Here is a 25,758-nt window from a genome sequence, read left to right as displayed (position 1 = left end):
TTTGGTAACGAGTGGTGGTACAAGCCGGTGACTGTAAGTTGTGTTTGTTTCGAAGGTTGTAGGGAGTAGAGGCAGAGACTTCAGGAGTGATCAACTCCTGAAGGTACTGGCGCTTCATACGAGATTTGTCCATCTGTTATTTAATTGTCATTTTGCAGCAGGTAAGGAGTGATGTGAACTGACACCTGGTCCCTCAAAACCTTCCGTATAGCTTTTTTCTGAGCACTACAAAGAAGTGGTTTTGGAATCAGCAATGAAAAAACAATCAAATAAATAAATAGATAAAAAAATAAAAAAATCACCCAGTTCGCAGTCCGTTCCCATCCACCCTGGAGCACAGATACAGACGTATCCCGTCGGCCCGTCGTTGCACGTCCCTCCATTTCCACAAGGATACGATGCACACGCGTCATTGTCTGAAAATTAGTGTTAAATACGTCATCCAGGAGTTATGTTGTTGAATTTTCACGTTGGTATTTATATGCTTCGGTATAAATTAGAATTTGATACCAAGTGACATATAGATACAGATACAGATACAGAAAAGGCAAGTGGTTGGACATACATGTATCTGTTCCTACATTTTAACAGTCACAAAGAAGCAAAGACAAGTCGAATTCACTTTGCAGACTACAGGTGTGAATTGTTTGTATCTCTTAACTTTGCTTTTGTTGCGATCTGTACTTATTATACCCAGTGGGTGGTTTCTCCTGTCGATTGGACAGATGAGGAGGCAGACAGGCTATTTGCCTGTTTGCCTGACCTGCACATGACTTTTTATGGTGAAGGGGGTGTGTGCAATTCCTTCTCCACCCCCTCGTCTACTGGAGCACTAAGTCTCACAGGGGCAAGTGTATGCAACGTGTGAGGCGGCTCCAGCGGATGCAGCTTCGTTGTTCGGAGTATCCGTCTCCTAGGAGAACTTCCGACCAAGGATGTAAGGGGTTCCTCCTGACCCCGACTCGTGTGCCATGGCGGGTGCCGCTCATGCCCAAACATGCCCCTAAGGCCTGTCTCGGCAACATAACCCCACCAATCCACACAAGGCCACTAGATACTCATTTACGCCTGAGTTAAGTTAGGAAAGTCGTGTAAAGTGCCTTTCCCAAGGGCATAAGATCGGTGACACAGCAGCTGGACTCGAACCCGCAACCTCTCGGTCTCGAGCCGCAAATGCTGCCACTGCGCCACGCGGTCCCACATTGTGAGACCACAATAAAGGTCTCCACTCATTCATTATAAGACCTACCGGTAGTTATACGATGAACTGGTGTACCATTTGAACAACAGTTTAAGGTAACTGTAGTTCACCTTTATCCACGAGTTATCCTATATCCGTTGTTTCTGAAAACAGACTAATGAGGGATAGCAAGCCGAAGGACAGTGGTTTCAAATTGCAATATTTCAACTTTCAACCTTCGACTTGATATCTCTTAACAGCCTGTTTTAAAAACAACAGGTATAGGTTACCCCGCGAATAAAGGTGAACTGCTGTACCATTTGAACAAAAACGTAATGGTAAGAAAGGGCTACCGAAGACCCACTAACCGAGTTCACACTGAGTGCCGTGCCAGCCAGACGGACAGGTGCAGCTGTACTGTCCCAAACCGTCCTGGCAAGTCCCGCCATGTTGACATGGGTTACTCAGACAGTCGTCGAAGTCTGGAGGGGTAAGACCAGGAATGGTGTTTGATTTATAATTAAAAAAAACTGTGTCTGTAGAAGTTAACGTTGCTATAAGTATCTTTAATAAAACCATTGTTACACATAGCCGTCATGTTGTTTCGAACGACTTTATACCATGGTTGGGAGATAGTCTTCGTTGGCAGTTGGTCGATGGGGTTTTCTACTGGTCTTAAAAACGTCAGTCTGCGCCAAAATCGGTCTTAACATATACAGTTGTACGTGGCATGGAAAGTAAAACCCTGCAATCTTTGCTGCACTGCCCAAGTACACGCAAAACCTTTACCTGGTGAATCGCACTGTCCAATTTCCACCAGCACATCATCAAGAGCAATGTCTCCTCGCGATGAAAACGACGGGCCAATCAGAGCTTCAAACACTACCTGTAGACAAATAAAGAACAAACATTAACATGTTTTCTTTCTATTTGCTTTTGGATTGAAGAGGACAATGTGACACTGCATTCAAGTAAGTAACTTATATCAACAGTGCCACATACACAGTACAAGCAAAAGGTAAATGTAGTATTTTCTTTTACCTCCCCGACCGAAGTCAGGAACCCATTTTTTACACCTAGGTGAAGTGAGGAAGGTCGGGTTAAGTGCCTTTCTTACGTGCACAACGTCGTGGGCACGACGGAAACTCGGGACTCTAGGTTCAAACAGGTACGCCACACACGACGCCTCTGACATGTTGAGGGTCTTATAGAACCATGACGGTACCGTTAGAAAAGAGTTGCAAACTTAGAATCAAACGTAGAGGAAATATTTGACATATGACTCTTAACGTACGTATTTCGTTACATATTCAGTCAAAGTACGTTTACCTGGAAAGGTTGCTGAATGACGACTTCATACTCTCCTTTCAGCCAGAGATCGCCCTGCTCACCCGTCTTGGTCCACACAGGGTTTCCCAGCGGTTGTCCGGACGGTCGTACAAAGACACTAAGCGTGCCGACGTTCGACCCGTACATGTGGTAGAAGAACTGCAGACATGACCCGGCTGTCGGCTGGATGACGGGGGATTCTAGTCTCGCCACCTTGTTTCTGTTCAGAGACGCTTTCGTGTACATGTAATGACCTGAAATATAAAACCAATGCCTATACATTTGACGCATTTCAATTGATTTTGCTGACGTGCCATATGTGAGATTTTCATACAAGTATCACATAATGTTATATGTATAAACAATGTTGATTTATATAATGAAGAAGAAGTTTATTTGCAAGTTCGTGCCTGGAGGGCTAATTGCAAGTACATAGTATACACATAGTGACAATGGACAGTCATTAACAATATTCTACTCTAATACTAGTGTTGGCTATTTCTAAACAGGTTGGGTTTGACTTCTTTTTTGGAAGCAGAGGGAAACGAAAGGCCCCACATTTTCTAGAATTTGTGGGTTCTGCTATTTCAAGAGAAAAGTGGCTTTCTGTTCGTCTGTCAATGTGGGGAAGTTGGGATAAGTCTTTTTGGCTTCTCTAAACAGAGTGATTCTTTCGGTTTCGTTGAATGAACATTTGGAAATGAAATGTGTTTCGTCTCCCACTGCTTTGGATGTACAGTATTTACAAATTCTTTCACACATTGGTAATGATCGGTTGGCTGGCAGAAAATGAAAATGCATATTCAAGACAAACATACTAAATTTTTTAAGACTATAGCACAAAGTGACTGGATGGAATAAGCAGTACAATCCTACCGTTGCCAGTGGTGTGGTCATTTGCTGGGCCGGTGCCACTGCTTAGAGTGCCGCCGGAATTTCTCAACCAGTCCATGTCGTCATCTGTGGCCTGTGTGTACATGTAGGCACTGAGATCGTCCTCGAAGTCCGCCGAGCCTCGAGCTGGAGACATACATGAGCTAGGTTTAGGTTATCAACCAAAGGAAGTTGCTACATTCATTGATTCAGGGAACCACAATTCTTACTGACAAAAAAATGTCCTGTCACTCGGTTTCACGACTTGTCCCTCTCTGGACCCGAAACTTAAAAAAGTAGCGTTGTTCCTGCTAATCGAAAGAACTTCGCGCTTTTGAAATGTCTGACATTTAGAATGGGCTAACAAATATGTTATACAAGATATCAGGAATCTGCTGCACACATTTATATATATATATATATATCTTGTTATGACAAATACTTACGCAGTTCACATTGCAGTCCGGCCCACGCCGCCGTACATGTGCAGGTGTAGCTGTAGCGCCCATCTACACAAACCCCTCCATTCCGACAGGGATTGCTCTGGCACTCATCACTTGCTGCTCGAGAAATGAAAGAAAATGAAATAAAAGCCACCCAACTTAAATAAAAACTTTCAAGCTAGAAATAGTCCATGTATTTTTTCAGAACAAATTCTAACTAATGATGGTGAACACATTTGTGGAGTTCTTCAAGTCGCCTCATAATAATTGACTAAATCAAGGTAAAGGTACCTTTTTAGTAAAAGATATTTTACCTGGATCTTCAATGGACACATCATCAATAGCGAGGTCAGCGAAGGAAAAACCAGTCCTCACGCTTTCAAAAACGACCTGGAAAAGTAAACCAATACAGTACTTCAGATGGTGAAGATGACCACTTAATGTTACAGCAGGGGGAAAATTATTCATTCAATGACCTTGTGCTGTGTAGTATGAGGTTTTTGTCAAGAAGCCGGTTCGCGATTTGAACTGCGCCTGCGGTGTGGTAATATGTCAAAGGTGATGGCCTCTGGCTTGTAGACAGTTCTTGTCTAGATCGCGATTAATACGTGCCCTGCTGTGTTTAATGTTTATGTCTAAGGGGCATTCAACTTTGACATATTACCCACAATACATCTCACTACACATGCGCGGTTCAAAAAGTGCTAATAGAAAGTGTTGGTGCAGATTTCACACTGTACTTACGCGGAATCGTGACATTCCTGTGACGTCGACCTCTACCATTATCCAGTCGTCGTTTCTATCCGTGCCAGAAGTCCAAACGGCGTTACCAAGTGCATCACCGGAAGTGACGTACACGCTGGTTGTTGACGAACCGTAACTCTTCTTGTAGTACCAGAACCTCAGGGTCCGGTCGGACGTTGCGCGGAAGTATGGACTGACCAGCCTGGCCTTGCCGTCCCGTGGTGTGGTGGAAGCTGCCATGCAGAAATAATATCCACCTGGACCTTTAGAAAGCAAACAAGTATGTGAAAATTCAGCATTGCCATCATAATCTGACTTTTTTCTTGTCTGATCTTGAAAAAGTAAAAGCCAAAGTCAAAATTCTAAAAGTTCATCAGCCCTTTTGTCCTGCAGATGTTTTGGCTTGTTTCCTAACGTCTGTTTTGTCTTACTTACGCCCACTTCATGAATACCTTTCATCTTAGTTAAACAAATATACCAAGGAGGTTAAAAAGTACCTCCTTGAAAACTCAAAATGGCCAAACCAAAGAATAGAGAATGTCAAACTGCACAAGAAACACTAGACCAATATTTCTCTCGTGGCAGACCCGTCGACCTGCCTGATAGATATCTTAGATAATATCTTATATTTGTCCTTTTACACACTTAAGATAAACACGTATATAAAGCTGAAACACATCATAGACAAACGTTAACATTACCCCTAGTATGATCGCCCGGTGGCCCATTGCTACCACACTGTCCATCAATCCAGGTGAAGTCCGTGTCGTCATCTGCGGCCTGTCTCCAGTTACAGATGTCGGCATCATCAAACGTGCAGAGGTAAGGTGTCAGAGGCTGGAGGATAACTGTGGTAACAAGAGAAAGATATCTACTTTCTCAGGTCACGAGTCACATCTCAGATCCCCAACTCTACGCACCTTCACTCGCCTCGTTGACTAACTAAGACTAGCAAGTCTAGGATCCAGGTTTATTCCCATCTCTACTCTAGAACCAAATGGAGAACTTTGATAAGACGGGGCACAGAGGTCATTGAGGTAATGAGATGCTCCATTAGCCTCGCCAAACATCTGCTTTGGGACCTTACCTTCACTACAGTCATTCCCGGTGAATCCAGCTGTGCATGAGCAGGAAAAGCTGTTGACTCCGTCTCGGCAGGTCCCGCCATTAACACAGGGGCCACTGGCACAGTCATCTATGTCTGTCAAATGTAAGTGATGGAATTGGACAGTTAGTTCCTTCTCTGTGCGAGCAGCAATAACCAAATGAATCTGTGATAAGTAGGCACATGGGTTGAGCTGCCATTTAATAGAATAAGAGTTAAATCTCTCAAAATTTAACACAAGGAAGGTATTGGATAGAGCTACTGAGGAGGCTACACCAACAAAGAATTATCGATGTAGTCACGTACCTATTTCACACAAGCTTCCCGTGTACCCTTCCACGCAAGTGCAGTTGAAGTAGTTGAAGAAATCCAAGCACAATCCGCCGTTTTGACAGGGGCTGCTCGAACACTCATCCACGTCTGCCATGGACACAGATTGAAATTGTCAGCTTAGTGTAATCAGTAGATGTAGTCTTATTTTAAAGGAATCAGTCACTCGTCAATCACTGATTGCTGAAAAAAGACTATTGTTGTTTTCTATTACTGCAGTAAAAATAGACGAACAATGGATCAAAACTATACCTCCGTTTTTCATGGAGACAAAAATCAAGAAGCTATAGTTATGATGATAAACATAGGGTTGTAGAAGTTTCCTTATTTCGTTATAAAGAATAATATATCATCAAAATAGCATCCTACCTTCGACACAGGTCTGGCCTCCCCATCCACTTGCACACTGACAGCTGTAGGAGTTCCCGCTCGCCGTACAGACACCGCCGTTCTGACAGGGATACCCTGCACAGGCTGCCTGTGAGGCCGCTACGGAAAAGTCACAAAATGTGTCATTAGTCAGCATGGACACAAGAAACGTCGGTGAACTATACTAACGTTATATAGTACATTGAAATTAACAGTCATTTTGCAACAGATACATACTAAATTTTCTAAATGAACTTTTGACGGCAACTTCTTCAGACCATGGTCGGGAGATAGTCGTGATCTATCGTCGGCGAGGGTTACTACCAGTTTTTGAATGTTCTCTGCGCAGCCGACTTTAAATTTTGAAAATCAAATTCGGGTTGTATAGTCATATTCCTCTTAGATTAGATCAGGGGAGCGACTAACAGCTCGAATAGGAAATATCCTACTCCCTACCAAGCACTGACCTTGGCTGACGAGAGGTCGAAAGAAAAGTTTTAGGAAGGTTTTGAATGTGTTACAGAGGCCTGCAGGCCTATCTGTGTTTTCATGAATAAACAAAGGTCCAAACAAACAAACAAACAAAATTTAAAGAAAACAACAACAACAAAAGTTGGTTACCAAGTTCGCAGTTGCTGCCGGCCCACGCTGAGGTACAGGAACAAGTGTAACTGTTGACATCATCTCGACACTGTCCGTTATGTTGACATGGGTTACTGGCACATTCGTTTATATCTGAAATAAAAGTTATAAACAACTTATCTGTTTGCTATGAGACGAAATACGAAAAATCTGAAATAATTCTGGCGAAATGTACTTTTGTAATTACTGATGGCACACGCACAAATGTCACGTGAAACATATCCTCTTTGGAAAGGTGATAGATAAATGAACAACACTTGAAAGTCAGCCAAACATTTGGGTACGTCCGAACTTTCTTAACTTTTGGCTAGATAAATTTCAGTTATTCTCATCATGTAATTTCCCAACACAGATGAATATTCATGATAAGATTCATGTATTTAATGAATAAACAAAGGTTCAAAGAAACAAATGGAAGTTTGAATACAGAAGTGACTCACTTCCCTCGCATGTCGGCCCATCCCATCCTGCCGCGCACACACAGTTGAACTGGAAGAGTAGATCCTCACACACGGCTCCGTTCTTACACGGGCTACTGGCGCAGTCATCTGAGTCTGAAAGAAGGCAGATAAAAATTTTCTTCTGAGTAAGAATTGTCTTGACCTATTTTAGCTCAATGAGTCATGAACGCGTTTGGGTCCGTGAGAGTCGCGAAGAAGACAGCGAAACGAAGAAACTTGAGAGAACGACAGCGCGGACTACCGAAGAGTGCTGCCCGCGGTCTCGACCTGAGCGGGAATGAGCGTGGGCGACGCCAGGCCTGGACGATGTGCTCGCCTGGCACCCCGGGGAGGGGCGGAGCTTGCACTCAGGCCAATTAACAAAAATGACCCGTAGACATTTTTCCACAATGAAACGTAACGAACAGAAGACCTACTCCTCAACAGGTCGTTTGTCGTTTTGAAAATGGAGGACTATTCTGATAAGTTGCAGACGGTATTTCGTCGATTTGAGGCTGCATATGATGAGGATGTCTGGCATACACCAAAAGTCATAGTGTGAACGGTAATACGATCAAGCATGTGCTTTTTTCTTTGTTGATGGAGAAAAGGCAACATTAATGTTATTTCAATATGATGATTTGGGAAAATGTAATGGCCTTAGAACGAACTGTATACAGAACAACAAATAAAGCAATGTCATTTGACTTACCTACTGATGAAATTTCCACGTCATCTATTCCGACCTGTGGCCTTGCAAAACCCGGCCTGATAGCTTCTATCACAACCTGGTAGGGATAAAGCAAAACAGCATGCATAACATTTGCTGCACAATTTCATATAGTTACGTAATGTCATAAGTCATAACGTAGGCGTCTTTGGTAATCCACATAACACTAGTTCACCTTTGCCCGCGGGATAACCTACTTGTGTATCTATTGCTATCAAAACAGCAATGGATATCAAGTTGACGGACGACGAAAGGCCTATGCTCAGGGATGCGACCAGCAAAACGCCCATAAGCTGGGTATACCTATGAATACATTACCAGGCTGGCCAATGTGGCCATCTTGCTGCAAAAGACGATACTCGTATGATAACTATAAAAATAAATATATTTCATACCCGGAAAAACTGCGTCCTCGTGACGTTGACCTCCACAAACGTCCAATCTGTCACCCGTCGGTTGAGGCTCACTGCGGGAACGTCAAAGTCAACACCGTCCAGATGCAGATACACGTTCAGGAAGGTGTCAGATGTGAAGTACTTGGAAATGTACCAGAAGCTGAGGGTACGCGGGGACGTGTCGTAGTACCAGGGGCTGGTGATGCGAGCAGTGCCGCCTTGTGGGTCGCTGGAGCCGCTCTGCATGCACAGGTAGTAACCTGATCCATCTGAGAAACAGCCAAACATCAAAATGTATCGAAGGGAATCGTTTGATAAAACATACGTTATCTTAACATTGATTGAAAAGAAACGAAATCAATAGTATCAACTCTGTATGTAAGCGACTAGGGGACACGGGTCTTCACATGACCATCCTGTAGCAGGATGTGCAGATCGAGGATCGGTCTCAGCAGCCAAACAAGAGCCTGCAGAGCAGGACAACTTAGAAGGAGAAAGAGAGAGGAGAGAGAGACATAGCTATGAGTGGCGGGCAAAGTATGACGACTGGATGAGGATATCTGTACCTGCTTGAGTGTGGTCGCCCGACGGACCGTACCGACCACATCCGTCCTGCTGTTCTCTGGAAACGCTCAGCTGGTTCTCGCTACCCAACTGCCAGCCACAGTAGTCAGTGTCGAAGTCGCAGGTCACGAAGTTTGTTCCTTCTAGTACAGCTGTTGGAATAACGTACAAAGTACAATCAAAGAAGCTTAGCTTGAAACGTGTATTATAATGGCATGAAAGTCCGACAATAGCGAAGGTTTTCAATTTGCCAGATATTTCTACCACCTAACAAAAAGGTTCTGAAACTTAAACTTGGTCTAACATATCTTCCGTCATTTATTCATCAATTACATTTCAGCAAATAGCATTGCTTGTTACCTTTTCATAAATAGCATTTGTACAACAAGCACCAGGTTCGATAAATACGGCGTGCATTATCTGCACTGATAAGGACATGGTACTAATAGTTTCTTCAATTTAGTTCTTCTGATTGTTTGTGTTCAGTCCTAGTAATGAGTTCTCAACAACGATGACGTAACTAGACGTACTTGCTTCACAGTTTGCTCCGCTGAAGCCCGGACTGCACGTACAAGAGTAGCTCCCGGGGGTGTTGGAACAGACTCCTCCGTTTTGACAAATGTTCTGGCTGCATTCATTGATATCTACATTTGGAGAAGAACATTAAAATATCATAGCTCGACCAAAGTAAAATAAATAACTAAGTAGATCCCCAGCTAGGGACATAAAATTGTAAACGCCCCTGTAACACACATAGCTGACCATGGCTCTCTGAACGCATGCTGCCTAAAATGATAACTTTCACGAGTTTGATTTTTCAAAATTCATAGTCAGCTGCAAACGATGTCAGAAACATGTAGGCATCCATGCAGATCAGTTGTCAGATGGCTTTGCTTACGACAAAACCAAGATGGCCATGGTTGGCTATGTGTGAAAGGGACTTAACCACTAATTATGTCAATCGCATAATCTGAATAAAGTCAAGTCATTAAAATAGAAACATTTGCCTCACCCTGTGCACAGTTGTCTCCCGTCCAACCGTCTGTACAGTAGCACCTGTACCAGTTCACAGCGTCCACGCACGTAGAACCGTGCTGACAGGGGTTGCTTGCACATTCATTGATGCCTGGTGAAGACGAAAAAGGAAAACTTATCAGTTTTTAGTTGTTCAAAACTATCAGTTTCTCGTTATTCGAAATTCGCAGCATCCTATCGAGTTGTTGATAACACTGTTAGTTCTGGCTTCTACATAAAGTGTACCGGCATGGAGATAAAACCGTGCAAAATCATCCTCTTATACAAAGTCCACCATTTGTATATAAATGTACGGCATTAGAGCCCGCGTACCGTCCTTCTCACTACGTTAGCGCTGGCCAGTCGCCATCTACCAATCACGTCGTCGCCTACGGTCAACAGCAGGTAATTTTCGTCCAACAGCAGAAGGGAGTATCTGACAGTTACCCAAGCAACTGGATATGATTTTGGAAACGGTCAGACGTTTCAGGGCAATGACCCCTAATTGACGGCTGCGCAGAAGGTCCCCGGTGAGTCCCCACAGGATTGATTTTTAAAAGTATCAGAAGATGTGTTTTTCTTTGGAAATGTTGGCATCTTGGAGCTGTATTCTACAGGTAAGGGTTGTAGGTTTTTTATTATGTCGAAAAAAACAGACTTTTAAGCCTGTTTTGGGTGCCTGGAACACTAGAAAGAAGTTTGTTATGTAGCTGTCATTGTAGTGCCAGATGGGGTCAAAGGTCACCGAGTTGCGTTTGGATGCAAATCACCGGTCAGAAAGTTCCGAAAAGTTGAGAATGGACATTTTAGAAGCCGGGCTACCCTCTCAATGTTAGTTTTTCGAGAACGAAACGTCAGGTAGGTGACTTTTGACAGCTTCTATTTGCCATTAAATGCATTATAAGGATAGGGAAGACATGATTGGTGGTCACTGCTCTTCAACTAGCATTTACTAGTTTTTTTCAGTGGCACTGAAGGGAATGTTTTTAAAAAGTCAAGAAAAAGAAGTCAGAAATCTTACCTGCCGCATCACAACCGTACAGCTCCGCTCTCAGGCGGATTTCATTGTTGTTCCACAGGGTTGGCTTGATCCGCACGAACCGCGCCTCGATTGGTTCGTTAAAAGTGATGCGGTTCCCGTTCTGGCTGCCGTCAAACTCCTGGCAAATATTCATGAAAATACAGTAGAAGCCAGTTAATTGCACAACGGATTAACGCACATTTCTGTTAACTGCACGGAATCCCCAAATCCCAAACAGGTACGATCCAGTTGGACATCTTCGCATTATTGCACAAACCGGATAATTGCACGAAATACGCTGGCAAATTGGCTGTGCAATTAGACGGCTTTTACTGTACTATTTTTATACAAGCAAGGTGTCCCTTAATGTAAATGTAACTCGGTATAAATGGTTGATACTCGGCACGAATGTGTTGCTATGCTTTTGAAGTACGCGTGGTGACAGTTAGCAACTAGAGGCCAGTATCTGCAGAGCAAATTCAGGTAGGTTTTTGTTGTCAAGGTTTGTGAGAGCTGTTAACCATATTGTAGAATAATCTCGCAACTACGAGAAGTGAAATACTCAGTAAATGTACAATTCATATTTTTACAAGACTCTGTGCGATTGGTTGGACTGAATCATTCAATATGGCGGTCCAATGCAATATCATGGTGGCTCAAATTACGAAGTATCTTGCATTTCTCTCAAGCACTTATGATCACTTATGTCACTTGTTAATGTGGCTGCGCCCACGGACGCCAACGAAACCAATACAAGTTTTTGCAATAGCAAAACCTGTAATAATAATCATCTGGTGTATTTTGACTGGCAGTAGGTACCCAAAGTATGAGTAATGAGGCTGTTTAACGTGGTCGAGGCACCTCCTCGAACACGGGACCCCCGTTTTTACGTCCCTCCCGGAAGACTATTTCGTGGAAACCTCCGTGAGGCTACAGCAATCCGGACGCCCTTGGTTGCTCCCCCATCCAAGAACTGTCCGGACCGTCGCGTTGCTTAACTTCTGAGATCGAGGGATCGGGTGTACCAACGCGCCACGCGGCCGTGCACCATCTAAGTATAAATGAAATCCATGAACCATAAGCGATAGCTCTCCTACCGTGTCCACATTGCTGAAGTCTCCGACAGTAGTCCAGATTCTCGCACCATCGCTGTACTGGATCTTGTACTTAGAGACCCAGGTGTCCCCCGACCCCTGGGTGTTCACCCCCGTCACGACTGTGCGTGCGTGGCTCTGTAGGTTCACCTGAAAATTATTTATTCATCATCATCATCTCTAGTACTGCTTAGCCCACGTACAAGGTGGATTACTAGCAGCTGCGCATGACTTAAGTGCATGTGAAAAACAATGGCAAAGGACGTAGACATGTGCAGACAGGACAAGTGATATTACAACACACATATTTACACTATGAACAATGAACGGCGGGCAGCTCAGTGCAGCGAAGCCCGTCACAGCTGAGTTTTGAACTGGGAGAGGGACTCCGCCTCCGCCACACTACGCTCAAGTTCATTCCACTCTTTGATGGTCCGAGGGAAGAACGAGAGAGAGTTGGTCATTTATTTCACAAACCTCAAACTTACATACTATACAGAAAATAGCTTGAAGCCTAACTGAATTGTGTAAAGTCTGTTACAGAAGTAATAACATACAACCTTGTACAGTAATTTGACAAGTAGAATAGTCGACGGGCCAGAAAGAGACCAAAGAAGGTGGGTACATGTATAGTCTACATCACAGTTAAGGAATGACCTTCGTCTTTCGGCATTGAGAAAAGCTGTTGTTCCTGAAAGTGATCTCGATCCGGTATAGATTATTACCGAAGAGCTTAACTTCCACTGGTCATGACAGAGGTTCAAACAAACAAAGAGAAGACATATATAGATGGGGTACTATACAAGGGTCCTGAAGCAAAACGCCCTTATGTGACTTAGCTTGTTGAACTGATTTAGAGATTTTGTTTTTGTTTTTTCAAATGAGATTGATATTCCTCTGTATGCGACAGTACCCCAGAGCCTTGTTTGTATACACTTGTGTTGTTGTTTACTCACCACGGATCCCTGTAAGATATGTACGCTTATTGATGTCAAACTGTAGTTACACTATCTCATGTTAGTTTTTCTGAGAGAATTAAGAGTTCGGTTATTATATCCAGACAATATTTATGAATTGTCTGCTTGAATATGCTATGTACTCCAGCCACAACAGCAGCTTTTTCCCTTCATTATATATTGCACTGCACGCTTCTGCAATCAGTACCTTTATAACTGGAACTGAAAGATTCAGTTTATGTTTTCATAAACCATTCCTTTGACTAAATCATTGACTCAGATCGGCTCTTACAACGCCAATGGTTTGGCAAACAACAAAAAGCGAAGAGAAGTGTTTGAATGGTTACAAGAAAAATCGCTAGATGTTTTATGTATTCAAGAGACTCACTCGACAGTGAAAGATGAAAAGACTTGGGTGAACGACTGGGATGGCACGATTATTTTTAACCACGGTACTAGTAATATGCGTGGAGTCATGATATTATTTAGAAAAAATACAAAGTTTGTTGTGCATAATTGTATTAAAGATAATGACGGCCGACTGTTAATACTAGATGTCTCTCTTCACGATACACGAGTATGCTTAGTTAACTTGTACGCTCCAAATAGTGACGACCCTGCCTTTTTTGAAGACATTGTAAATAAGATCGCAACTTTAGAAGAATGCAGCGAAAATATAATTATCGCAGGCGATTTTAATACAGTCCAAAATACTATGCTTGATAGGGCAGGACGCAATCCAACAGAATATCATCCGCGTGCTCAGCAAAAGATCTTAGACATGGTATTAGAGCTAGATTTAGTTGACGTTTGGCGTTTCAAACATAAAAATACCGTAAAATTTACCTGGCGTAGGCGCCACCAAGCGAGCCGTATTGATTATTTTTTGATATCCTTTTCTCTTCTCACCAATGTTGTCAGTGCAACAATTGCAGGACGATCGAAATCTGACCATAATGTCATCTGCATTTCTGTTCAAACAACAACATTCTCTAAAGGTAAAAATTATTGGAAGTTTAATCAAACTTTATTAGAAGATGCTACATTTGTAAAAGAAACCGAGGTATTTATTAGAGAATTTTTTGAGAACAATAATGGGACAAGTGACCCGCTCACAGTGTGGGACACGTTTAAGTGTTGCTTAAGGGGACATACTATCAAATTTGCATCAAATAGATATAAAATGTATTCAAATAAAGAAGCAGATTTAACTAAGCAGATTAGTGAGTTATCTAAGGAATTGGATGAGACAGACACCCCATCGGATTCCTTACTAGAAGAAATAAAAACACTTCAAAGTGAACTTGAAAGTCTACACGAACGAAAAACTGAACAAACGCACTATGTTCGAAAAGCTGACTGGATGGAATTTTCGGAAAGATGTAATAAATTCTTTTTATTGAGTCACAGAAACTATTCAAGGAAAAATGTCACAAATATAACAACTTCTGATGGAGACAATACCCAAGATCCTTTACAAATATTGGCTAATTTAAGGTCTTTTTACTCAACCCTTTATTCATTTAAAGAGTCCCCAAAGCCTCTAGATGAGAAAAATTGCTCTGCCTTTTTTCAAAATACGGATAACGTCAATAAACATTTAAACTCAGAGCAACAAAACTCCTGTGAAGGTCCCATTACTGAAAAAGAATTGTGGATAGCAATTAATAGCTTTAAGAATGGAAAAGCTCCAGGACTAGATGGGCTGCCAATTGAAATATATAAGGTATTCTTCTCTAGCTTAAAGCAACATATGCTCCAATCCTTTAACTATGCATATGAAAAAGGACAGTTGTCTAACACACAAAGAGTAGGACTAATCACTCTTTTACTAAAGCAGAACTCAGAGGGCCAGGACAAGGACCCGTCCAAACTTACAAACTGGAGGCCTCTTTCACTTTTGTGTTGCGATGTGCGGATCATCTCTAAAGTAATTTCGCTTAGATTGAAAAATTGTATTAGTGATTTGATAAGTGAAGATCAAACTGGTTATTTGAAAAACAGATTCATTGGAGAGAATATACGAAGAATTTTAGAATTAATTGAATATTATGACACTAACGAAAAACCAGGACTGATCTTTATTGCCGATTTCGAGAAGGCATTTGATAGCCTAAGATGGGATTATATGTTTAAAGTTTTGAACTATTTTGGCTTTGGGGAATCTCTTATTAAATGGATTTCGGTTTTATACAACAATACTTCTAGTAAAGTAATAAACAATGGACATATTTCTGACGCCTTTCCACTTCTCCGTGGTGTTCGACAGGGGTGTCCCCTCTCCCCCTACTTGTTTATTTTATGTGTAGAATTATTAGCCACAAAAATCAGGACCAACGAACACATAAAAGGACTTAAGATACACACTCTGGAAACCAAGGTCTCACAGTTTGCTGATGATTCTAATTTTCCTCTGCAACCCGAAGCACAATCTCTAGTAGCCCTCGTTGAAGATTTAAAGAATTTTTCAATAATTTCTGGCTTAAAACCGAACTTTGACAAATGTACGATTTTAAGAATAGGCTCTTTAAAAAACACAACTTTTTCTCTCCCTTGTGATCTTCCTATCAAATGGACTAATGGCCCTGTACAACTTCTAGGGATTATGCTGGGTTTAGGCACAACTGGTTATACCGAAAAATTAGATCAGAATTACTGGACAAAACTAGCTAAGATAGACAAGATCTTGCTCCCCTGGAGAGGACATTCCTTAACACTTTTTGGTAAAATTGCCTTGGTGAACTCTCTAATAGTATCACAATTTACATATCTATTCATGGCATTACCTTCTCCTAGCGCCAAGTTCTTTAAGGAGTATGAGAAAAAGATATTCAATTTCATTTGGAATGGGCGCCCAGAAAAGATTAAACGCAAGGTTATATATAACACCTATGACTGTGGTGGTCTGAAATTAATACACTTACCCACTTTTGATCTCACTCGTAAGGCATCGTGGATACCTAGACTATGGCAAGCAAAAACACCTTTAAGTAAATACTTGACTGATTTCCCAGATCCTGTATGTAAACTTTACCCTTTCTTGCAATTATCTAAATATCATATAGACTGTATTTTTACTAAGTTTTCTCGGTCTGTTAGTCCTTTCTTCATCAATGCCCTTAAAGCATGGCTTTCCTTCCAATTTAAGCCACCTGAAACACACCAGGACATACAATCACAGCTTTTATGGCTCAACTCAAATATTACTATAGACAGCAAGCCTATTCACTTTAGAAAGCAAGCTACTGGTCAAATATTATTTATAAGTGACCTTTTAGATACAAATGGAAAATTTTTGTCATATAAGGAATTATCGCTGAAATTTGGGAAAACTCTTCAAATGATGGAATATAATCAAATAATCTCCGCTATCCCAAGCATCTGGAAAAGACATCTTAAGGATAAACCACTTACTATAGGACCTAATGCACCCTTCATATCAAACTATTCCTGGTTGGGGGCACGTAAGATAAATAAAGATATATACATGACAACTCTTTTAACAAATAACGTAGTCCAAACCCCAGTTAAAATCCAAACATATTGGGAAGAAATACTTGACATAATAATACCATGGAAACAAGTTTTTAGACTGATATACAAGACTACAATATGTCCGAGACTAAGATTTTTCCAATTTAGGATGTTACATAAATTTCTACCTACCAGAAAAATGTTATATATTTGGAAACTCTCGGACAGCCCTATTTGCATACACTGTGGAAATGAGCAAGAAGATACACTGCATCTATTTTGGGAATGTCCAAGAGTTTCCCAATTTTGGAGAGATGTTAAGAAATGGCACGAACGAGTATCGAGTGAACCATTACACATAGATTTAGCAAGTGTAATTTTGGGTGATCTAACAGTAAATTCCCCTAGGCTGAACAATACACTAATATTAATGGCAAAATTTTTTATTTACAAACAGCAAGAAAAACACCTATCATTAAACCATTTTATCTCATATATTAAGACTTCTTACAAATTGGAATTTATAATAGCTTCCAGAAAGAACAAATTGGCAGTTCACTACAGTAAATGGGGAGAAATACTTCACATCATTTCTTAAACCCCTCTATTTTCTTTTTGTCTTTTGCTACTCTTGTGGTTTTGCATTATTCAATTATTTTCACTAGTATTTGAAGCAAAATGTTGTATTGATGGTTTCTTATGTGTCTGTACTTTATTTGAGATTATTCTTGTTTAAAGTTTACCATTAATTTACACCGATGTTACTTTTCTTATGTAAACGATACTACCTTATACTGCTGTATTAGTTTATTTGGTTGGTATTATTTTCTTCCCGCTGTAGTATTGTTATCTATTTTTGGATCCGTGGTTTATGTTTATGTTTTGTCTCAGTTATTGTCTCCATCTCTATTGTCATTATGTATTCTTCTGTTATTTCTGTTTATTTGAAATGCAATAAATATAAATAAAAAAAACAAAAAAAAAAACAAAGAGAAGACAGACGCTATGTACAGTATTTACAGGTTCATTGTACCGGGGAAATACTCCTAGCTCTTTTCGACAAGCACCGTGAACACTAGACCACGGCTTAACGTCCAGTCCTAATACCCCCTCACATGTAGCGAAAAACTATCGGACGAACGAAGTCTGCGAGCTCTAAATTACGAGGACGCATGCCCTGATAGGAAGGGAGGAACTCTGCCATTTGTTCGTGGGCATCAGAGTCATGCCTCCTAGTAAATGAGAGCTCGCAGACTCGTCGATCGATTTTCGCTACATGTGACGGGGGTATAAGGACTGCAACCCTTTACAGTACCGTGCATGTTGGGCGAACGACAATAGGCGAGATTCTAACTCCAGACCTGTTAGTCTAAAGACAGTATTACGCACGCCACCAGTATATGGATGCGATAATCAAGTTGAAGCAACAAAAGCAGAGATTCGAACCCCCAACCCCTTGATCCAGAGGCAGGGTCTCTAAGAATTTGTAAATACTGTACATCTAAAGCAGTGGGAGACGAAACACATTTCATTTCCAAATATTCATTCAACGAAATCCAAAGAATCACCCTCTTTAGAGAAGCAATAAAGACTTATCCCAACTTCCCCACGTTGAAAGACGAACAGAAAGCCACTTTTCTCTTGAAATCGCAGAACCCACAAATCTTAGAAAAGGCAGGGCTTTTCGTCTCCCTCTGCTTCCAAAAAAATAAGTCAAACCCAACCTGTCTAGAAATAGCCAACACTAGTATTAGAGTAGAATATTGTTAATAGCTGTCCATTGTCACTTGTATATCTACTATGTTTATACCATGTACTTGCAATTAGCCCTCGGGCACGAACTTGCAAATAAACTTCTTCTAACAACTGGACGTACCTCAAACCACGGGTCCTGGTCGCTGTCCTGTGGTGACCAGTAGCTGCCGGAGTTGAGGCGTCCGTCCGAAGCAGGGTTAGCCGGTTTGGACGTGGACGCATAGATAGAACTGTCCATGATGTTTCCGTCCTCCAAACCGAGAGGGCTTCCACATCGCGCTGTGTTGGAGTAGAACAAACATGTCCAAATCATTTCCGAAAATGATTTAATCAGTTGGTAGAATATAGGATATAGCAGAAGTTTTTGCACAACCAGTTTTATATACTCACTTTTTCTTCTCGTCGCTATATGTAGCCGATGTAGGCGGCACTTTTGAAGCGAGAATACAATCCCGAAAGTGCAACCTACATCGGCTACTTATAGCGGTGAGAAACAGAACTCCAGTTAGAAGCTCTGAGGTGAATGAGAGACATCGAAACGTATTTTAAAAGTAAGTATAAAACTGATTGTGCATGTAAAAGAATTCTCCCATGTCCAAATTATTGTATGTTAGTACCATGGAATGTAGAGAGTGTCCAGGCGAGAGCAAATTTCAATTGGTGCTTGGTAATATTGGGGGTGGCTAAGCATTTGCATGAATTTTATGACAATCGTACCATTCTGTCCCAGTCCTCTCCCGGGTCGGGCTGGTACCTCGGGTGATATAGAATGCATATGTACTTACTTTTCATTCTCGCAAACTGCCCGGTCGGGCCCCGGTTTGCAAATGTGACCAGAGCTTAAGCTTACATCGCACTTCCAAACCGGGGCCCGACCGGGCTGTTTGCGGAAACGAAAAATCTAACTTTATTCCAATAAATAAACACAAGACATGCTGCTGAATTTTTTGTGGTCCGTTTTGTGCTTTTGTTGCCTTTTATATCGTACGTTTCGTTCCCCAAAACTGCCCGGCCGGGCCCCGGGTTTGGAAATGTGACCAAAGCTCACCGGTACTGCCGCTACATTGCCCGTTCTTCATGATGATATGATCCAGTCCGATGTCACCAGAAGTGCCAGACACCACCCCTTCAAATACAAACTGCAGGGGCAGATAGGGAAAGTCATCACCTGGTACCTCATCTATGTTGTTTTGTCAGCAAATGGTTCATTTTTATGGACATGCGCAAATATATATATATATATATATATATGTCCACAACTAGAACAGTCTACTACATTGGATAACATTCAAGCAGATGATGTGCAGGGTGTTCGGCCCAGAACCCAAACGTGCTGTCAAGCTATCGGTCTTGCTCTATTGGATAAGGTACTTGACATGGCTTTCCTCACTCCACCATGGTGTAGAAATGGGTACCTGACTACGGTTGGGGATGTAAAAGGAGAGAGTTGAGCTTCGCTTCCAATAACCGTGCCGTACTCAGTGGATGACAAATCACTGTCTCTACGGCCTTACATGGTTATGGGACTATCTATATGCAAGAGAAGTTGTCGTGCATAGTATTACAGTTTCCACCTCACGGCCTCTGGCACATTATTATCTCTATTCGCTCTATTTGCTAATATTTTACATACTAGCCCAAACCGTATGACAGTTGTAAATTCAGCAACAATTTCCTCTTCATGATTTTATCTTTTTGATAAAGTAAACTTCACAAACCTGATATTGGTCCTTGCTGTCATAATCGACCTCGGCATAGTTCCACTGGTTCCCCTGGGCTCCGGACTGGGTCCACAGCCGGGTCTGCTGTCCCCTTGCCACCTTGTACACGTTGAGCGTGCCGACGGACAGGCCCTTCATGTGGTAGTAGAAAGTGAGGCATCTCCCTGCCGTGGGCGCTAACAGCGGCGTCAGTAGCTGCGCCTTGTCACCCCGACTCTGAGGTGAGGACGTCTCGATGTACATGTAATAACCTATCAGGAGGAAATCATTACACTGTGAGAAAGAACATGAAGAAGATGAAAGCATGTACATGTGGTAGTAGAAGGTGAGGCATCTCCCTGCCGTGGGCGCTAACAGCGGGGTCAGTAGCTGCGCCTTGTCACCCCGACTCTGAGGTGTTGATGTCTCGATGTACAAGTAATAACCTGTCACGCAAAAAAATAGGGAGACCCGGTGTTAGTTATAGTTCTGTCTAGTTTTCAAATTGACACAAGCTGGTGAACGAAGACATGTACATAAAGGAAAGTCCACCGTCACACAACCGGTCCGGAGCCGACGTTGCCTACATGTTAAACGCCTTCATAATACATCAAGCATTTGTTGAGTTTCTTGCAATTTATACAGAAGCCCACCGTATTTGACAAAAGCTGCTAGGGAGCACATATCCTATTTACACCTTGAGATGCAAGCACAAAATCAAATCTGGAGCGGTTTATCTTCAACCCGTTTCCAACCACAGCGAGAGGTTAAAGTGAAGGTCGTCGTGACAGGAAATGGAGTTCAGAGTTGGTAGAAGTAGTATTTTATCGACCTCGTATGATGACTGACTGACTTTCCAGGTCATGGGGTCAATGGAATGGTCTACTTATTCACGGGGAGGTACAGTATTGTTTTGGGTCTGTCTGCTTGGATATGTTTTTGAAGGACTACCATATGATGGTTTTGTGTTGGACAAGAAAGTTAACCCATACAATCCTACACTTTCACCATTACCAAGAAGCGAGAAGAAGCGGAACTTCTATGCTTTTCATGTATGTTTTGTCTTTGTTTAGACCTACACTTAACTCGGTTGGGCAAAGTGTACAACAAAGGTCTTAATTCATTCATTAAAGCCTGTTTGCGGGATCTGTTGTTAAAAGTAACAACGAAGAAGCCAAGACCTTTACACTAGACGGCTATCGCGCTGCGCTCTCTAAAATAGGATAAATATGATACGTGTAACCTTCGCTTTCACACTGAGTATATCATACAAATCGTAAAAGTGTGACTGAGAAGACAACAAAACACACAATGTATAAAAAGATCGTTTCTTTTCTATAGAATTCGTTGAGCGATCTGTCAAATTCTATGTCGCAGAGATAGCGCGGCGAGAGCACCGTCCTAGTGGAAAGGGGGTATAAGTAGTTTTGTTCACCTGCAGTACCAGTTTGTCCCGCCGTGATGTCATCTGTGGGTCCCGTGAAGGATGTCGGGGTGGCGCCCGTGTCCTGTGTCCAGTCGAAATCGTCCCCCTGAGACTGGATGTACCCGCACAGGTCTCCGTCCACGTCAAAATTACAGTTCTGTTTCACTAACGGTGTCTGCTGGGTCGTTTCTGAAATAAGACCCACAGATCATCAGTTGTCAAAGACAATTCAATTCAATACACCATTGTCTTGGCTTTTTCTGCCAGTTCATTCTAGTAACGCTGAAGACTGCAGCCGCGTGGGTGACAGACGTCACAAAAAAGCCTTTTGAAATTGATAAAGATAATCTGTATGTATCTTTTTAAAAGGCATGTTTTCACTGACAAGAGGTTTTGGCACCGGTATCTTACACCTGGTTTTGATACGTAGTTACTAAGCTTCATGTTGACATTGCATTTCTTGAGCGTATGAAAAGTATTCCAGCCTACCTCGGAACGTATCAAAGCAACGTTATCATCTTGAGTAACTGTTGTTTATCAACGCGTTGTGCGTTTGACCTACTCGAGCCCCTGTCTACCTTAGAATTGAACTGTTTTCCATCAAGATTTTATTTTTAAGCTTATACATATAACACAATGTTGGCCATATTGGACTGGCAAAGGTACAAATAGCGTGTTCACCAAGCAAGCTGAATAGATCCATTGTTCTTTTGTAGACTTGCACTAACAGCGATGTTGCCATTAATTCTCATGATTTATGAAGTTATGACTGCCCTGACAAACTGTACACATCACGTTATCTCTGGCCGATGGTGACCCTGGCCGTGAGACGAAGGGTAAACAATTTTTCATACTACGAAACCCTCAAGAAATGTAAAATATTGAGGTGAAATTGTAAAATTGAATCGATTTGATATCTCTTTTCTATACGGATATACGTTACCGCTTGAATCTAGTATTTCATTAAACAACAAGATTTGATGTCAGTGATATGAGATAACAATGTAGTGATTAGACTACACGGCAACGCAGGTACTTTCCACTGAACGTTTGTCTGATTCATATAACTATGTTACGTAATCGAAGTTGGAAGGTGTATGCTGGGAAAGCACTCGTTTAAACTCTACTTGGAGGGGGAACGAGGGAGGACTGAAGGAGGGAACTGTGTAAAGACTTGCAAGGTTACGAAATATACATAATTCCACATCGCTGAATATAGTGATACTGTAGTGATTAAACTCCTGCCTTCAGACTGATAAGGGTTGAGACAAAGTCTAACTCTTAAGTGGACAGGTCAGCAAACAGGACAAACAAAAGAACCTGTAACAGAGGTAGCCTCTTTCGCAGACATCTGGTAGTCTCTACCAGACTGACTGCGCTGGCTTTCATATATGGGGAGAATGGTTTGCCATAGGAGTTATGCTGCAAGAGAGTTTTTCACCGGTCCCGTAACCTTAGCGTTGACTGACTCCCCTGGCCAATTTCCCGATGTTGCCGAATTCTACGACCCCTTTAGGAAGGCCTGATGGAGACTAGATATCTGAAATAATAATTTGGAGATGCGGCGTTTATTTCTTGGCAGAGCACTGTGTGGAGATTTTCAAAATGGGTTTAAGTTCTATATGCGGCAGAACTCTTCCCCAACAACTCTTCCTTAGCTTATGTCTCGAATCAGTGCTCCAAAAAAAATCCACGCCTTCGCTCCTGAAGGAGGCTATCTGGATGACACACAAGGCACATGGCTCACGTCGTCTGGACGCGTGGGTGCCACAGTACAACAGATCAGCCAGCATCTTAAATCAAGTGGAAATTTCATGGAGGGAAGGCTAAAAATTCCATTGAAGAGAAAGATCTCTTAGTTTAAACCACGCAAAACAACAGATAGTTCTTTTGTTTGATGCGTTGATAAAACGAGTTCTTTTGTTTGATACGAAATCATTTTGCCCTACATTTTTGACATCAGATGTAATTAACACCAATGTTAACACATTAGTCTCAGTGTCTGTAAACAATTGCCAATCTGTCACAGCTATAGAACAAGCAGACATGTAAGTGTCAAGGACAAAGGGTTACACCCCATGTTTCAACACCCCATGCATGCATATGATTTGACATCCCTATCTTCCCACACCACTATGTTCCCACACCCCTATCTTAATTCGAATATTCCTATGTTCTGACACCCCTATGTTCCCACATCCCTATCTTCCCACACCGCTATGCTCCCACACCCCTATGTTCCCACACCGCTATGTTCCCACACCCCTATCTTAATTCGAATACCCCTATGTTCCGACACATCTATGTTTCAACACCCCTATGTTCTTACACCCATATTTTCTAACACCCCTATGTTCCGGCACCCTTATGTTCCTACACCCCTATGTTTCGGCACCCCTATGTTCCAACACCCCTATCTTCCAACATCCCTATCTTAATTCGAATACCCCTATGTTCTGACACCCCTATGTTCCTACACGCCTATGCTCCTACACCCCTATGTTCCAACACCCCTATATGTTCCAACATCCCTATCTTAATTCGAATACCCCTATGTTCCTACACCCCTATTTTCCTACACCCCTGTGTCCCAACACCCCTATGTTCAGACACACCATATTCCGACATCCTCTTACTCTGGCCCCAACCCTAACAGTAACATAGGGGTGTATGCATACAGGGGCCGAAACACTGGGGGGTCGGGACAAAGGGTTTTTCCCAGGCAAGAGGTCTCAGTTCAGGTCTAGGTTATGTAAATCATGGTTAATGAATGTTTTGATCGTAACACAGAATCGTGTAGAGTCAGTAATAAAAAAGGACGGCATTCATTCTGTACTAAGCAAAACTTGGGAATGACCTTGTCTTGATACAACGTGCAAATTCAACAATGCAACACTTTGTCGCGACGTGCTTCCTTTCAGCGACAAATATTTAACTTGTAAGCAAATAAAGTTGGGCCAACGTCGTTCACAACAATGGAGTTCAAGGCAGATGACTGTTTAAAAGAGCCACATATCTAGTTTCTGCAAACAAAACCACCATTGTCGTAGCTGTGTGAACACGTTCTGATGTTAACACTTTTTAGCCATATTAAGGCAACGCTGAACTTCTGTCCTTTTCGGGAATTTAATAGAATGAAGCATTTCAAACAGTTTGCCTCTTTCTGCTAGCAGATCCTATGGAGGAGTTGAAACCTTAAAAGGTATAAAGTAGTAGCGAATGTTGCAAAAGCAGTCGCAAACCGTTGCCAATTAGCTGGATCCTAGAGGTGGTATCTTACTGCACTCACTGCACTGGTGCGGCCCTGTGGGTTTGTTCACTGCTGTACTGCTGTGTTATTTTCGTCGATTGTTTATAATCTAGATATTGCGTAGTACGTAAAAGTATGACTTAGAAGACAACCAAATACACAAAACGTAAAAAAATCTTTCGAACCCTGCAGTGCCGCACCGTTGACCTATGCCTTAAGTGCAGTGAGATACCTTTACATCCGGTTGTAACGTTAGATTACAAAATACCGCAAGATACAAGTAAAACAACCTGAACCCAATCCGACGTCTGTTTGGAGAGGATGACACGGTAGGAAGGAAAAAGGGCAGCCCTACAATCACTTCATTTTTCTAATGATTAACAGCACAATGGTCACACCCATGTCCCATCTGTGTATCTGTCAAATAAAGTCCTGATAAACACGACTGTTTCCTGGTCTTATCTTTACCAAGAACCATGATCAGTAGTTGGATTTTCCTAGGTTCGTTGGTAAAAAAATAAATAAATCTTCAAACAGATGTACGGATCTATAAGATAGCCTACTAATTTTCGGAGTGTTGCGCTTATTTTTGCAATACGAATCGCAGTCACTACAATGGGCTTTGTATCCCTAAAGCATTATCTCTCTGGTGCTGCCTATCAGTCTTCATCAGAACACTGGCAGTACACGGGAAGTTAACATTAGAATACCCAATATGCAGTTCTATTCACACAAAACAAATTCTCGTTTCCTTTTGATTCGTATTGTATGTGTTTATCCGTTTGTGAGTACTTATCGCAACATCTCAGTGCAACATCTATGTCTTTCTTGTCGCAACCTGAATGACGTCAAACATATTTGGGAATTCTTTATTTGAATACTAATGTGTAGACCTGATCTTATTCTAGTTTAATTGCCATAATT

General features: G+C 41.9%; 1 protein-coding gene across 1 annotated transcript in view; it reads right to left on the bottom strand.

Moving 5' to 3' along the window:
- Window positions 1-25,758, bottom strand: part of LOC118409160 (MAM and LDL-receptor class A domain-containing protein 1-like) — a 37,034-nt gene that overhangs the window by 10,374 nt on the left and 902 nt on the right. Inside the window, exons 2-25 of the mRNA XM_035810029.1 lie at window positions 21,594-21,773; window positions 20,177-20,430; window positions 19,507-19,597; window positions 18,580-18,737; window positions 12,277-12,423; window positions 11,180-11,318; window positions 10,157-10,270; window positions 9,675-9,788; window positions 9,147-9,296; window positions 8,581-8,849; window positions 8,168-8,243; window positions 7,456-7,569; window positions 6,995-7,108; window positions 6,374-6,493; window positions 5,981-6,094; window positions 5,657-5,770; window positions 5,271-5,417; window positions 4,570-4,832; window positions 4,140-4,215; window positions 3,386-3,529; window positions 2,510-2,763; window positions 1,970-2,066; window positions 1,549-1,662; window positions 303-416 (exon numbers count right to left, since the gene is read on the bottom strand). Of these exons, the coding sequence (XP_035665922.1) occupies window positions 303-416; window positions 1,549-1,662; window positions 1,970-2,066; window positions 2,510-2,763; window positions 3,386-3,529; window positions 4,140-4,215; window positions 4,570-4,832; window positions 5,271-5,417; window positions 5,657-5,770; window positions 5,981-6,094; window positions 6,374-6,493; window positions 6,995-7,108; window positions 7,456-7,569; window positions 8,168-8,243; window positions 8,581-8,849; window positions 9,147-9,296; window positions 9,675-9,788; window positions 10,157-10,270; window positions 11,180-11,318; window positions 12,277-12,423; window positions 18,580-18,737; window positions 19,507-19,597; window positions 20,177-20,430; window positions 21,594-21,773 (3,477 nt within the window). The remainder of the gene's footprint in view (window positions 1-302; window positions 417-1,548; window positions 1,663-1,969; window positions 2,067-2,509; window positions 2,764-3,385; window positions 3,530-4,139; window positions 4,216-4,569; window positions 4,833-5,270; window positions 5,418-5,656; window positions 5,771-5,980; window positions 6,095-6,373; window positions 6,494-6,994; window positions 7,109-7,455; window positions 7,570-8,167; window positions 8,244-8,580; window positions 8,850-9,146; window positions 9,297-9,674; window positions 9,789-10,156; window positions 10,271-11,179; window positions 11,319-12,276; window positions 12,424-18,579; window positions 18,738-19,506; window positions 19,598-20,176; window positions 20,431-21,593; window positions 21,774-25,758) is intronic.

Source organism: Branchiostoma floridae, chromosome 2 (assembly GCF_000003815.2).
Source record: "Branchiostoma floridae strain S238N-H82 chromosome 2, Bfl_VNyyK, whole genome shotgun sequence".
Taxonomy (NCBI): domain Eukaryota; kingdom Metazoa; phylum Chordata; class Leptocardii; order Amphioxiformes; family Branchiostomatidae; genus Branchiostoma; species Branchiostoma floridae.
Note: the sequence above shows the minus strand (reverse complement) of the source record. Positions and strands in the feature narration are given on the sequence as shown.